The sequence below is a fragment of the Thermomyces dupontii genome, assembly GCF_041956625.1.
Source record: "Thermomyces dupontii strain NRRL 2155 unplaced genomic scaffold VTN31scaffold_1, whole genome shotgun sequence".
Classification (NCBI taxonomy): domain Eukaryota; kingdom Fungi; phylum Ascomycota; class Eurotiomycetes; order Eurotiales; family Trichocomaceae; genus Thermomyces; species Thermomyces dupontii.
In genome coordinates this window covers 2,218,333-2,232,802 of record NW_027192307.1, presented here as the reverse complement: position 1 = coordinate 2,232,802, position 14,470 = coordinate 2,218,333, and the positions used below count along the sequence as shown (strand labels likewise).

At 54.5% G+C, this 14,470-nt stretch overlaps 5 protein-coding genes across 5 annotated transcripts; 1 reads left to right on the top strand and 4 right to left on the bottom strand.

Moving 5' to 3' along the window:
• Window positions 1–413: 413 nt before the first annotated feature.
• Window positions 414–3,933, bottom strand: VTN31DRAFT_834 (uncharacterized protein; the record flags this gene model as incomplete). Its single annotated transcript, XM_069408382.1, has 4 exons — window positions 414–553; window positions 607–858; window positions 904–3,231; window positions 3,321–3,933. The coding sequence occupies 4 exons, from the start codon at window positions 3,931–3,933 to the stop codon at window positions 414–416; spliced, it is 3,333 nt and encodes a 1,110-aa protein (XP_069263690.1).
• Window positions 3,934–7,774: 3,841 nt separating this feature from the next.
• Window positions 7,775–8,431, bottom strand: VTN31DRAFT_833 (uncharacterized protein; the record flags this gene model as incomplete). Its single annotated transcript, XM_069408381.1, has 4 exons — window positions 7,775–7,921; window positions 7,976–8,038; window positions 8,264–8,307; window positions 8,389–8,431. 4 exons carry the CDS (start codon window positions 8,429–8,431, stop codon window positions 7,775–7,777), a joined length of 297 nt encoding a protein of 98 aa, XP_069263689.1.
• A 1,224-nt stretch (window positions 8,432–9,655) lies between these two features.
• Window positions 9,656–10,867, bottom strand: VTN31DRAFT_832 (uncharacterized protein; the record flags this gene model as incomplete). Its single annotated transcript, XM_069408380.1, has 5 exons — window positions 9,656–9,946; window positions 9,995–10,513; window positions 10,573–10,696; window positions 10,747–10,753; window positions 10,801–10,867. 5 exons carry the CDS (start codon window positions 10,865–10,867, stop codon window positions 9,656–9,658), a joined length of 1,008 nt encoding a protein of 335 aa, XP_069263688.1.
• Window positions 10,868–11,208: 341 nt separating this feature from the next.
• VTN31DRAFT_831 (uncharacterized protein) lies at window positions 11,209–12,415 on the top strand (the record flags this gene model as incomplete). Its single annotated transcript, XM_069408379.1, has 4 exons — window positions 11,209–11,769; window positions 11,823–11,885; window positions 11,940–12,306; window positions 12,369–12,415. The coding sequence occupies 4 exons, from the start codon at window positions 11,209–11,211 to the stop codon at window positions 12,413–12,415; spliced, it is 1,038 nt and encodes a 345-aa protein (XP_069263687.1).
• Window positions 12,416–12,620: 205 nt separating this feature from the next.
• Window positions 12,621–14,105, bottom strand: VTN31DRAFT_830 (uncharacterized protein; the record flags this gene model as incomplete). The annotated part of the gene is made up of 1 exon (XM_069408378.1): window positions 12,621–14,105. The coding sequence occupies one exon, from the start codon at window positions 14,103–14,105 to the stop codon at window positions 12,621–12,623; it is 1,485 nt and encodes a 494-aa protein (XP_069263686.1).
• Between the last annotated feature and the right edge of the window lie 365 nt (window positions 14,106–14,470).

The window sequence follows — 14,470 nt, the reverse complement described above, 5'->3', positions numbered from 1 at the left end:
ACAAATGACTGTTGCAAGCCATTCCAGTCAGCAAAAGCATACATGCACAATGGTGAGAGTGAATCAGGGGTATTAATGATTAGTATTCAAATGACCAAATGAAACACAGTCACAGTCCAAAACAGGGGCATGTATAAAAACAGAGATGTTGCAATGTACCAAACAGACATGACGAGAAAAATCCTTTTCACACAACTGCAAATGGATATGTGATCGTGTCGGCGTAGCTAGTGCACTCGCAGCCTTTGCTTATCAACACCTGGAACTCCGAGATGGGCTCAAAAATATCACTCTCGGAAACGTTTCATTCCTATCCTCCGAAATCCACGAGCGACGTGTCAAAATTGAGATTCAACTGCTGCATGCTGTACAGGTGGGAGAAAGATCTCGCTGATCATCGACAAATGCAAAAGTCAGGGTGGTGAAATAGCCAGACCGTTCATCAACTTGGGGAGCGGCTTCCTTCGGGCAGTGTTGGCCGATTTGGATATGCGCGGCATGCCCTGCACCATCCGAGGCTCCTTCATGAACGCATGATCCAGTTTGGCAGGCACTAATACTGCATCAGCTATGGCTAGCGGCATGCCGACAAACAATTTGACTCACCTCTCTTGATGACTTCCGAGTAGTCATCCACCATCCCCTGCTGCGGCCGCGTCTGTGCAAAAGAGGTGGCCGCCGCAGATCGCCACAGATGATTGGAGGTATCGGACAGAAAGTCGGTAGTCATGCGCCCAGAGAATAGCGATGAGCGCCCACGGTTGCGCTTCGACAGGATGATTTCATCGAATAGAACGATCTTTGGGTCCTTTGCGTTGGGTTTCGCCCGTTCGCGCTCGCTGATGAATTCGTTGAAACCTAGAAATGTCAGCTTGGAGACAAACGATAGGGAGATGTGCTTACATTGAGTATGCTGCAAGTGAGCCATGTACTCTGCATGCTCTGCGGGCAGGCTTCGCAAAAAGGCCTCGACGTTGAAATGGTACGTCATGCCCGCCTTCTTCTGTTCCTTGCTGGCCGGCAGCAGGAACTTCTTGTACGTGTACAGTAAGCTGGCGAAACAACGCACAAACGCCGCGCGCACTTGCTCCGGGTGAAACGCAGCCGGGCAGACGATGCAGATCATAGACGCGCATCGACCATGGACGACGGTTCTGCACCCTGTGCACTTGTACATCGCCTCATCGGCCTTTTCGTCGCAGATACTGCACGTGGACTTGTCCGGATGCGCCTGCCGTTGCAAGCAGTGTCCCTCGATCAAGGTGGTACTATCCGTATGGGACACCGGCTGGGGCACGACCTGGGGCACGATCGTCGACGCAGCCACGGTGGACGCCGCGTAAACTGACGGGGCATACGTTGACGTGCCGCCGTAGTCGGTACTAAAAGTCGTCACGGACAGGTTGGAAGCATGGCCCAGGAAGGGCGTGCTTGGCCGCCGGGACATGCCCCGTAGCTCCATGCCAAATGACGAGCTGCGGCGAGACGTCGCATCGAAGTGGCCGGACCGTTTCTCCCTCAAGGATGCCTGAAGCGCTGAACCCGAGTCATTGCGCGAGACGGACGTGATTGGAATTGGTGGCGGCGGGAAGTGTCCGCTCGATGGCGAGCTGGCGCTGGGCGACGGCGGTGAGCCCGTCTTCGACGTCGAGCCCGTTCCGGGCCGCTCACTGCCGCGCGAAATGCCCCTCATCGGGCCTTGTTCATCCCGGGCATGCAGGAATGCGTTATAGATCGGTGTGGGCGGCGGCGGCACGGCGGGGTCATTGCCAAAGGCAGACGAGTTCAGACTGACGTACCGCGCCAGATGGGTCGGCTGGGCTTGGGCGTTGAAGATATGTGCGTGCTCGGACGGGAAAGAGTCAAAGGGGAAGGACTCGATTGCGTAGGCGGGTGGACCCGGCCGAACGCCGAACCGGTGATGGTGAGGCGCAGCCAGCTGAAGCAGGGAGATCAGCTTCTTGCGCTGGTGGCGGGGCAGCGGAGTTGGCGGCACATCGCTTTCAATTTTATCCTCATCCAGGTCAACCAGAACGTAGTCTTCCGGCGGCAGCTCGACCTTCTCATATCGCCTCTCGATGCCGACCATGTACGGACAGGGGGCGTCCAGGGCCTGAATGAGCCGGGCGGGCAGCACGGGAATCAAGACCCCGGTCCAGTGGAATGGGAACAGGAGATCTGTGAGAGCCTTGATGGCCAGATACAGCATTGACGTGTGCGACGATATGAAGATGATTCGAGACTCGACTAGGGCATATTCAAACAGCACAACGATGTTGTTGATGGAAAGGGATCGGAAGAGAGCATAGAGATCCGTGTTCCGAGACCCAGGCAACTCGTTATCCGCCTCCTTACGGGCAAAAAGCCTTAATTCGCGCACGGCCAACTCGACTTGCGTTTTGGAGGAGACAGGGCTAAACGCTTCCGTACAGAGATTCACCACGTAGCGTTCCAATGGCTGCCAGATGCCCACCGTTGGGGAACTCGCGGGCACCCTAAGCACGCCGCCGTTGGTCCTTGGCACGGCGATGGCCTTGAGCCATTCTTTCCAGAAGCTGGTCATGTTTGGATCCCGGCCTAAGATGCCATACGCGCGGGGGATCCAGAACCCGGTGTCGTCCGTCAGGCCCTCAATCTTGGATGCCGCCCCATGCCGCACGGGGCGGAGGAGGTCAGCCATCAGCCCGATTTTCTCTTCTACGGCACTGATCTCGTCCTCTAACTTCTCTCGTTCCGGAGAGCCCGACGGCACCGTGGGCAGCTTCGCGAGAAGTGCAGACAGCTTGGCGCGTTCTTCCGCTAACCGGCTTCCCAAGCTCGCAGCCAGTTCTCGCTCTTCGTCTGTCATGTTGTCCTTGCGCCACTCCTCACAACATTCCTCCAAGGCTTCGGCGGCTTTCTGGCCCAGTGGAATCCAGAGAATCACGCACATGCCGTGCAGCTTGGTCCCGTCAGCGGCGGTCATGACGAAGCCATGCCATGTCGAGCGCGGCTTCTGGTCAGACGAGACGATGTTGATGTCGTTGGGGAACGCGAACATGGGTACGTAGTCCGGAAACGTGCCTCGTTGCGATTGTTCCTCGGGAGGTGCGTTCCTGGGCGGGTATCGGTCAAGCAGAACTGGCTCGAAGCGGCGCTTCAAGGGATGCATCGAGGGCGAAGTCTCGAGGGGCTGCGGAGAGGGGATAACCGAGTTGTAATTGCTGAGGCGCCGAGAAGTCCGAACCGAGGCTGCAAGGATCGTGGGTAGTATGTCAGCGCTGTGCACCCGCTGCATGCAATCTGCTGCGTTGTGTATCCATTGGGGGAAAGCCACGAACCTTGTCGAGCAAGAGACGGCTGTCTTTTCATGCTGTTCATGTCACGGAAGGACATGTGGCGGCGCACGCTGCCGATGCCCGACTTCAACGGATTCGTCGAAGTCGGCCGTTGTTGTTCCTCCGCGGCGGGCTTCTGCGGACGGGGCCGCGGCCGGGGCCGGGGCTGCGTGATGGCGCCAGCGCTCAAATTGAGGTCGGACAGAAAAGACTCCCGTTCCGAGGCGAATTTCATCAGGGCTTTGTCAAAGTCAAAATCGGAGCTGCCATTGGAGACCTGGGACGTGCGATTGGGGGAGGACGCTCCCCGGATGGTTATGCTGCTCCGATTACTGCTGGACTCCTTGGGTTCTGTGATTCGGGTGTCCCCGGACACCCTCGAGAGGCGCTGATATGAATTTCGGGCGCCGGACCGCTGGTCGAGGGACGTCGAGGGGGGCTGCTCATCGGGCTCGGCATCTTCTGCAATGGTATCCGAGAGGGTCGGGCCGGGGGCGCTCTGCCGGTTGGCCTTGTATTCGTCGCGGAGCTTGCGGTAGGTATCCTCGATCTCCTTGCCGTCGACGCCGGCAATCCAGAAGAAATCGGCGAGGGGCGTAGTCGACTCGGGGGCCATGGTAGCAGCAGACCCAGGAGGAGGCATATTCTGGGACGCTAAAGGCGGGAATTCATCGCAACGACGGATGGAAGAGGCGGAGGATCGAAGAGAGAAGGGGATGATGATCAACGGCGAGCCATGCTGGTTTCTGGTGGTTCTATTTTTAATCAATCGTGGGATCAATACTGAAGGGAGTTAGTCTGGAGATAACCTAACCCAGGGGTCTTGGGGGTGGGCGAGGATGTTGGAGAGCGGGGAGATTTACGGAGCGAGTCGTGTCGATTCTGTTTTTTGTTTTTATTTTTGCTCCAGGAAGAAAAAAAAAAAAAAGTCGAGAGAATAGCAAAGAAACGGGGAAGAAGAAAAACGTCTTTCAGGGACGGTCCAATCGGTGAACCACGACACGAACTACTATACGCGGTCGTGATCAAGGAACGGTTCTTGACTGTCTGTGTTGAATCATCATTTTCTTGACTCGATCAAAGTACTAAACTTTATCGCCGGTTATTAGTGAAGATGAATCAGCTCAAAGCCTGAATCAATCAATCAATCCATTGATTGCTCAATGCCTTTCAGTGTCTGTGTCCACAAAGAAGCCGGCTCGGTCCAACCGTTCCCATTTAACCATTTCACATGGGGCTAATCCATCCATCCTGCAGAAGAACCGTGGCCGGACTCGCGATGAGCAATGAGTTTGAGGGCTGTTCAGCCGGTACCCTTGGCTATTAATATTTCAGAATACCAGGATGGATGGATTATTTCAGTGATCAACGGCTGAAAGATTTATCCGGCTGAGACTTCATTTAGGTACCTTACATAAGATATGAATAACTAGTTACTGTTTATGTCCACGGCTTACGAACAAGCAGACATGGAGACGTTCTTGTCGAGTCTGTTCCGAAGAGGAACCCTCCTCTTGCCGAACTCCTCCCTGCATGTCGAGAAACGGCCATGGACGGACCGTTTGGGACAGTGGGTGCATGCAGCTCTCCGTTTTGGGAAAAGAGCGGAGAAGTCGACTCACTCTCTGACGACAACTGCTGGCCTGATTGGGACTAGCGCAATGAATCCCAATCCGATTGCGGTTAGTCTAGTGGTAACCTCAGCCATGGGCCAATCCCGTCCGCCGAGGCATCGTTCTCGGCTGGCCTGTTGGACCCCTGAAGGCCCTCACAAGATGTCGTGCGTCGTCATCGACATGGACTTCACCCACGAACCAGACATTAGTTAATTGGCAAAGGGGTTTGGCAGAAAAATCCTCAATTGTTCTGTTTCTTCGTACTCACTGAACGATTTCAAAGCCCCTCGGTAGTACAGTAGGGAACTTAGTCATCTGCTAGCACTGCTTCTGTGCCATTTGCTGCTTTTGATTCCTTTTCGTTGTCCTGAATCACTCCGTACAGACTTAACCAAAGTACAAGTACAGAGTGCTAGGTATGCGATTCGTACTCTTTCGCCATCCGATCAAAGAACTCAATAAATTGCCCGGACGCGAGTCCGAGGTTGATGCAATGGTTTTCGAACTTGTCTGCTCCGGGAGACACTTCCAGTCCAGAATGGCGTGAGACCCCTTGGAGACGCTCGTGACGGGGTCTGCGAATTTGAAGCTGCTTTCGACGCTCTTCTCGCTCTGGGCATCTGCGCAATACTTAGAAGGCTCCATGGGAAGAGAATCCATCGTCGTCAATGCGATTGATGTCAAAGCTCATCCTCTTCTTGGACCCTTCCCTTGAATCTCGAGGACTGGAGGTGAGAAGTATAGTACTTAGTTGCTCGTAAGTCTGCTTATCTTTGAGATAAGATGGAATTTCCGATGTAAAACCGATCGAACTTGGGCTCACTGAGAGAAAAGACTCGGAGAGTCACACCCTACGACTGCTACGAGTTGATACATGCTCCATATGAGGAGACTCGCCGTTTTGTGAATGCACTTTTGAACTTTGCGGATACAGACAGCGAGCATAACCTACGCTTATGTAATCGTCTAAATGGTGAAGATGATTGCGGGACTAGCGCATCGGGCCTGAGGCTGATTGGACGTTTGGGATAAAAGCCTGTCAAAAGCGCGACTCGCTCAAGCTGGCCCGAGAAGCGCGAGCGAAACGCCACAAGGCTTGTTGTAGGAGCATCTGAACTTGAGAAGTCCAGTAGCCGCTGAGCTTGCAGGTGTCGCGCATGTTGCCGTGTTCCTCTCCTGAGCAATGGGCACCAGGAAATCGTAGACTAACCCTATTCTTGACCCAGACAAGTCCAAATTTGATCTAGTCAATCTGCAGATTCATCAGCACGGTGCAGCAATGGCTGGTATACAAAGAACAACATCGGGTTTTCTGTCGGTCAGTCCGCTTGGCTTCAGCAAACCTGAGAGCACAGGCGCGCTGACAGCCTTGTCATCTCATGCCGGTTAGCATGGGCTTTTTATATGCCCTAATCTCCCTTGGGTTTCTCTTCAAAGCGGCTGACTCTTTTCAAAATACCCTCGTGGAGGATCAATGCCCTCTGCATCCGGCTTAATTGCGAGGACGATGCGGTGATAGTTATTTTCGCTAGAATTCGAGTCTGGTTATTGTGACTTGGTTTCTGGTCGGCCACCATTATGTTGTTCGGTGATCTCGATGTTGGAGATGTCTCCGGTCTTATCGCCGCTGCTGTAACCGTGGGTATGTGCACACCTGTTGTCGCGCGTGTTGTTCGAAGTAACTGGGCATACGTTGACGTGCCGCCGTAGTCGGTACTAAAAGTCGTCACGGACAGGTTGGAAGCATGGCCCAGGAAGGGCGTGCTTGGCCGCCGGGACATGCCCCGTAGCTCCATGCCAAATGACGAGCTGCGGCGAGACGTCGCATCGAAGTGGCCGGACCGTTTCTCCCTCAAGGATGCCTGAAGCGCTGAACCCGAGTCATTGCGCGAGACGGACGTGATTGGAATTGGTGGCGGCGGGAAGTGTCCGCTCGATGGCGAGCTGGCGCTGGGCGACGGCGGTGAGCCCGTCTTCGACGTCGAGCCCGTTCCGGGCCGCTCACTGCCGCGCGAAATGCCCCTCATCGGGCCTTGTTCATCCCGGGCATGCAGGAATGCGTTATAGATCGGTGTGGGCGGCGGCGGCACGGCGGGGTCATTGCCAAAGGCAGACGAGTTCAGACTGACGTACCGCGCCAGATGGGTCGGCTGGGCTTGGGCGTTGAAGATATGTGCGTGCTCGGACGGGAAAGAGTCAAAGGGGAAGGACTCGATTGCGTAGGCGGGTGGACCCGGCCGAACGCCGAACCGGTGATGGTGAGGCGCAGCCAGCTGAAGCAGGGAGATCAGCTTCTTGCGCTGGTGGCGGGGCAGCGGAGTTGGCGGCACATCGCTTTCAATTTTATCCTCATCCAGGTCAACCAGAACGTAGTCTTCCGGCGGCAGCTCGACCTTCTCATATCGCCTCTCGATGCCGACCATGTACGGACAGGGGGCGTCCAGGGCCTGAATGAGCCGGGCGGGCAGCACGGGAATCAAGACCCCGGTCCAGTGGAATGGGAACAGGAGATCTGTGAGAGCCTTGATGGCCAGATACAGCATTGATCATCGGTGTTAGCAGATGAAGTGAAATGATAACAAAAGTCGACTTACTTGCCAAAGAGAAGTCGTCGACAGTATCCACCTCGAAGGGATTTTCATACAGAGGATTTTGCCCGAAGTCCAAGCCATCCAAGTAAATTCCATAATGGGACGACATCCAAATTCGTTTGAGACCAATGCCAACGTCAGTAGTGAGGCTGGTGTTTGTTGATGTCGTCAACGGGAATTGCTTTCCCACATGGGAGTTTAGGTAGTCGAATGACTCGAAGTTATCCGGACCACTGGCATTTCTAACATTCTAGATGATCTCCTCGGATTGCGGGGATAATTCCATGAAGCAGATGGGGCAGTCGCCTTCGATGGGCTTGCGATTGTTGGATTCCTGTTCTGTTTGGCCGGGGCCGGGGTCTGCGGGGGGAGCTTTGGCGAAGATCTCCCGGAGTTCCTGGAGAAATCAGTCCTTGTCCTCTCTTGGAGAGACGCGAAAAGGGAGACGTACTGATGAGAGGAATGCGAGTTGGTACCGCAGATGCTCTGGGGCTTTGAGAACATTCACCAACACCTAGATCCGGTCAGTCAAACACACTTTGTCCGAGCCATGCTCAGCGCATTTCTACCGGGGTTGTTGCGGGCGAGGCATGCTCATTTCAAGGATCTTCTCGCGTGTCGGGACTGTTGTCGATTGGATCGGTTTGAACGCGTCATTGATAAGAGTCACGTGGGAAGTCACGTGGAGATTATATGTAGCTTTATCACGTGATCAGCTCCGAAGGGCCTCCGTGCATACCCCCGGACGCTGAGCCTCCGGAGTCCGGACACCGGAGGGTTTACCTAAAGGGAAGATGTAACGGACAGGCCAAGTGAACCATTAGTATTAATATTGTATTAATAATGCAATTCCTCTATGAATACCTTCGAGTACGAATACGACGACTGCCTGGCCCATCGGACACATACCGAGGCAACATTAGCCTAACACGCTGAGGCAAGAGTCTCTGTACCTTCCTGGATACGAAATTGGTCCCAGTGGCGCGCTTATTTTCAGCAGACAGTATCAGAACCTTCCAGGGGTCGACTTCTACGCTAGACAATTGATGAATATGTTCGGGGTGCACATAGATTTTATCGGCATCGACTATACGAGGCTAGAGGACCTTGCCACGCTTCGAAAAATGCTGGAATTATCCAGCAAAGCAGAAACCACCCCGAAGATCCTGAATCTGATTTGGACCGATCTTGCCTCCAATGCTGTCGTTGGCACGAGGGGCCTGCACGGTGCCATAGTTCAACCCTCCACTGCAGGGAACTTCGACGATGCATTCACCGGTCCGTCATCCAATACCCCTCCTGTCACGTTCATGCGGAAAAAAATCCGCTATCGATGGGAGTATGCCGTTCCGGCCTTGATCGATCTCTCCCTCGCCGCTGCCATTCTGATCGCTACGTTGGTATTTGGCTTCTTGGGACGAGTTGGTCCACGGAAAATCCGGCGCTTCCTCAACAAAACGTCTCAGGGCCGCCTGTTGACGACATATCTTTTCGACGGAAAGGGCGAGAGAGAGGTGCCAGCGATTACCGAAACTCATACACCGGGGTCGAGTTCGACGAAGAAATGGGTTCAGATTTTTGGCAGCATTCCAGTCACTGTGGGAGATGGGGAACGATGTTCTCTGTCTATTGAGATGGACAGTTGATTCATGAACGATGAACTTATCCCGTGGCTTACTGACCTTCCAGGAGCAATTAAGCTATGATTTGTTTGGAGATTGACCATGATTGTCGGCATTCGCATTGTCGGTCATGTAGAGTAAATAAGTACGACTAAGTAATACTTGGTGTATAAGGGGCGCTCATTTTAGGGCTGGTGAAGTATTGATCGTGTATGGTCAGAGGATACGAGTTGCCTATCTTGGTCAATCCCTCCATACACTTCCGCAAATCCTGTCCGACACCATCCGTTGTAGGTCGAAGCCAAGTTGTTTTCGGTTTGGTGCTTGCACTCACAAGTCCGCCTGCGGCGCCGCGGCCGAAGCACAATGCGTGCTTATATGCAACCTGAGAAGCTGTGATGAACCCCGTAGCAGGGTGCAGCGCAGATCACGGTTTCTTACGGAGCTGCCACGGTCGTAGACAACGGGGGGAATTCTTTTCTCAAGCGTAAGTCTGTATTAGTGGATGACTACCGTTTCCGCGTCAGCAGGTTGCCGGTCATGAGAACACCCCGATCGCCCATGGCCCCGCGCCATTCGATGGAAAGCTGACCGAGGGCTGCGCGTCCAGTCCGCTTGAGGTCTCGCTGAAGGGCTTCGACTCCCTCGTCCTGGTCTGCCTCCTGCTCGATGAGGAACGCAACCTGAAGAACGTCTCGAGGATTCAACATGGGCTTCTCTGTCTCGACAGAGTCCGGCCTCTCCATGTCCCAGTTGAGAGACCTCTGCTTGAAAGGAGGTTTGGGGTTGAGCAGCGTTTTCTGATACGGTCAGAGCGGGACGCTCGATTGGGAAGGAGAAGACCGTACCTCGATGACTACGGGCCCGTCCCCGACATTCTCCAGCTGCGCCTCCAACACATAGCGCAGGAGTCGGGACTTTCCATATGGCCCCAGGGCTTTGTTCTCGATTTCCAGCGCAGGCAGCTCCGAGGCCTTTGTTCGCACACTCAGGCACGGCTGAGCAACGAACTGATACAATTTTCGGAACGATCGGACTCGGCCACTGGCCGCATGACTCCCATCGGCCATCAAAGTCTCTGTGTAACTGACACTCACGGCCAAGATATGATTACCCTCTTCCTTCAGGTCGAATTGAACGATCTTTTGAATAGACTGTCCTTTTTCTAGCCGCCCTCCAAGAGGCTCGTTCTCGACCGGTTGTAGTTCGAGCTGCACCACTTGCGAAGGAGTCTGCATCTCTGCAAGGATGTGGACCGAGGTGACCACCTTGGTTTCATTGTCCTCGGGGATTTCATTGTTCGCACACAAAGAGCACGAGAACGTCTCTCCAACGTAAGCTGATCCAAATGCTGGTGGGAGTGTAAGCTTGAACGCAGTCAGATCATGCCACAAGTGTAGTTCATTGGAGACCAAGCCGCACGAACATTTGGACTGAGAATGAATTGACTATCGAAATCATTCGAGGGGTACGCCAAGGAAGCCTTGGGTGAGATCGCAGTATTGTCCGCCGGCAGCGGATGCTGATACGACAGCGATGGCCGCGAAAGTCTAGGATTCCTCAGCGAGAACGTCCTCCATCGTCGCGATTGTGTGCATACCGGAGAACTACTCTGCATCAGCTATGATACGCAGAAGTTCCTGGGCGGGTTTACCTTTGAGAGACACAGAATGCGGTTCTTTCGGACCGTCAGCGCCGGAGTGCGTGCGTGGTCGCGCCATGGTCACAAATCAATTTCAAATAATAAATAGAAACTCGATATTAGACAGTTGGACGCCTCATCAGCTTCAGGAATACATCTGAAGTCTCAGCTTAATACTCTCCAAACTCAAAACCGCCTTGATCATGTCTTAAGACAAACAGTGCAAACACCTCTTCATCCCTTATCGGAGTTATCGGATCTCCCCTTCGTATCTGATCAACCCTCGCCACGAGGACTCGATTTCAGGCGCCTTCTCCTTCCTTGTGATCGAGGGAATCGGACATGCAATCGAGCAGGGTTCCATTGATTCGCGAAAATTCACGCAATAAATACACGATCTGACAGCGACGTTCAGTCACAATGGTTCGTTACTCGACCGCATGGTCAAGTTCAACCACGCGCGTCTATCCGCCAACAACAACGCCCTCCGCATGCGCCGCCAGCGGCAGAAAACGAACCCATGCTGAATCCTCATCGTCCGACAGATCTAAGCGACAACGAATCACATCCAGCAGTAGTACGTCCAATGCGTTTCGTGACTCGCGGCCCGTCGAAGTCATCGACCTCACCCAAGACGACGACAATGAGGGTTCCCGTTCCAAGTCTATCTCTACCGGGACTAGCAGCGGCCCACAGGAAGCGACAGCCGTTGTTGTTCCTAGTGAGCCAGTCCGCGAAGAGCGGCGTGCAAGGAGGTTTCGAACGCACCCGCCGCGATCATATCTTGAGAAACTGGAGCGAGCAACCACGCAGCGCATGTTTGTGATCGGTCGCAAGCGGAAAGGCACCGAGGAGGTACCTGAAGAAGAAGTCTACATGGTTGGTACGACGGGGAATATCTATCGAGTTACAATTGCGAAGGAGCCCTCGTGTACCTGTCCGGATGCGCGAAAGGGGAATCAATGCAAACATGTGGTATATGTACGCTCACCGTCCGGCCAGCAGGGTTTCGTGCATTGACTGACCGGATCTAGGTGTTGGTGAATGTTCTCAAAGCCCCAGAGCATCTGCGGTACCAACTCGCATTCCTCTCATCAGTACGTCTCCCTTTTCGCGTCTCTCCAAGAGAGGACAAGGACTGATTTCTCCAGGAACTCCGGGAGATCTTCGCCAAAGCTCCCCCCGCAGACCCCGGCCCCGGCCAAACAGAACAGGAATCCAACAATCGCAAGCCCATCGAAGGCGACTGCCCCATCTGCTTCATGGAATTTTCCCCGCAATCCGAGGAGATCATCTACTGCCGAACCTCGTGCGGCAACAACGTGCACAAGGCCTGCTTTGAGCAGTGGGCCGCATCAACCGCGAAGAACACGAATGGCGTTCGGTGCGTCTACTGTCGTGCGCCATGGCCGGAAGAGACCAAGAAGGTCGATCTCAAGGCGGCGTTGGAGCGGAGTACGGTGTCGCACGAGGGTTATATCAATGTTGCCGAGAGTTTTGGGTTGTCGCGTTTGCGAGGTGAGTCTTAGATACGAGTGCCTGGTATCGAGATACATGGATTGCTGATATGGGGGAAATAGATTATTCGACGTATTATCCATACCGTCGGTGGGATAGCTGGGTTTAGACTGCTTTGTTGTCGCTGTTTCCGTTTATTTTTTTTATTTTTTTTTCTTATATATAATCATCACATGATTTATACCTGTATCATCGAGTGTTCCTATGTACCTTTTGATACCCAAGAAAGCTTGCGCCAGTGTATTTACAAACCCAACTTGAACTCCGAACCGGTCCATGCATTCCGTCCCAACCAAACATGTTAGAAACAAGCCCTACTGTGAAACAACCCTCTGCCCCCGTCGCACCGTCGCCGAACTCACCCCTTCCTGTCCCGTCATCCACGGCGGCATCCGCTCCGGATCGATGACGCCGACCTCGGCCAATTTCCGGAATCCGCCAATGACGTCCGTGCCTGTGAATGTCAGAGTTAGAGTTGGCGTCGCGATGCCTATACCGTCATCATCCTCGTTGTCGTCGTCCTCGTTATGATTGCCCTGCGTAGATGGCGGATCGAGCAGGCGGATGTCGAGGCGGTCCAGGGCTACGGAAGATTGCGGTGTCCCCGCCGTTCCGAACCGTCTTGCGATCATTCGCTGTCGCCGCTTCGCGGCGCGAGGATCGGTTGCTGCGTGACCAGAGGAGGTTCGTTTGGCGCCGCGAGCATGGTCGTCGCCGGGTGGCTCCGTCTTCGCCTCTGGCGATATGTTTTCTTTGTCAACCGTTGCGGGGTCCTCGGCGCGATACTCTTCCGGGGCAACACTCTCTGCGAGCCGCGGGTCCGCCGGGGTGCCCTCGACAACAGCATCCGCGAAGATACTGAACGCGCCGTTCGCGTTGTTGGTGCGTCCCGGCCCTCGCAGAGCAAGGAGGGTATGCAGGCTCTTGGCCGCAAGTGATGTTGGCTGGAGCTCGTAACGGTCGTGTGGCCGCGACAGAGCCTTCGGAATCGCATCTCGGACGAGCCGCTGCAGCGACCGCGCGTCGGACACGCCCGACTGAGGCCGAGGATTGATGGGCTGCGATAGTGAGGTGTAGACGTACGGGCTGCTGTCCGGGAAGGCAACGTAGAGAATCCTCGTCGAATCGAGGTACACCTCTGGTCGATGTCGAGGGTACTGATACGGCGAGTCCGTCACAAAGATGCGCAGAAACGTCACGGGCAGTGTCTTGGATCGCGCCAGGTAGTAATGGGCCTTGACCAACGACGCGATTTCCCGCTGCAGGTTGGATAGAAACGTAGCGGCGTGTAATCGGGGAATGTTCGCCGACAGCTCTGTCGACTCGTCGTCCTGATCCCGGCGTGGCTTTTTCTTGTCGTTCACCGAGACCAGGCGCAAGGCCGTCCAGCGCTGGCTGGCGGGATGTTCATCGATATACCGGAGATCCGCCATGGCGAGTTGCGCCAATGTCAAGCCATGCCGCCAGTCTCCCTCGAGGATCCGATCAATGACCTCCCGTTTACCGCCCTTGCGGCTTTGCAGGTCCTCGTACGCCTCGCGCACTTCGTCCAGCGTCTGCGCCGCGGGGTAGGGACTCGTGTCCTGGTCTCCGGCGGCATTCTCCAACTCGTCCCGCGCAAGAAATGGAGGAAAAGCGTCCCGATGCTTTTCGGACAGCCATGTTAAGACCAAGTCCAGCAACGACTGCCGCGACAATCTGCCCAGCGTTTTTACGAGAGCTGGTGCGTTGCTCGGTATTCGGAGTGAATTGGGCAGGCTCGAGACGGTGGGCGCCCGGACACACTTTGTCCGAGCCATGCTCAGCGCATTTCTACCGGGGTTGTTGCGGGCGAGGCATGCTCATTTCAAGGATCTTCTCGCGTGTCGGGACTGTTGTCGATTGGATCGGTTTGAACGCGTCATTGATAAGAGTCACGTGGGAAGTCACGTGGAGATTATATGTAGCTTTATCACGTGATCAGCTCCGAAGGGCCTCCGTGCATACCCCCGGACGCTGAGCCTCCGGAGTCCGGACACCGGAGGGTTTACCTAAAGGGAAGATGTAACGGACAGGCCAAGTGAACCATTAGTATTAATATTGTATTAATAATGCAATTCCTCTATGAATACCTTCGAGTACGAATACGACGACTGCCTGGCCCAGTTCATGAAAGTCATGCAAG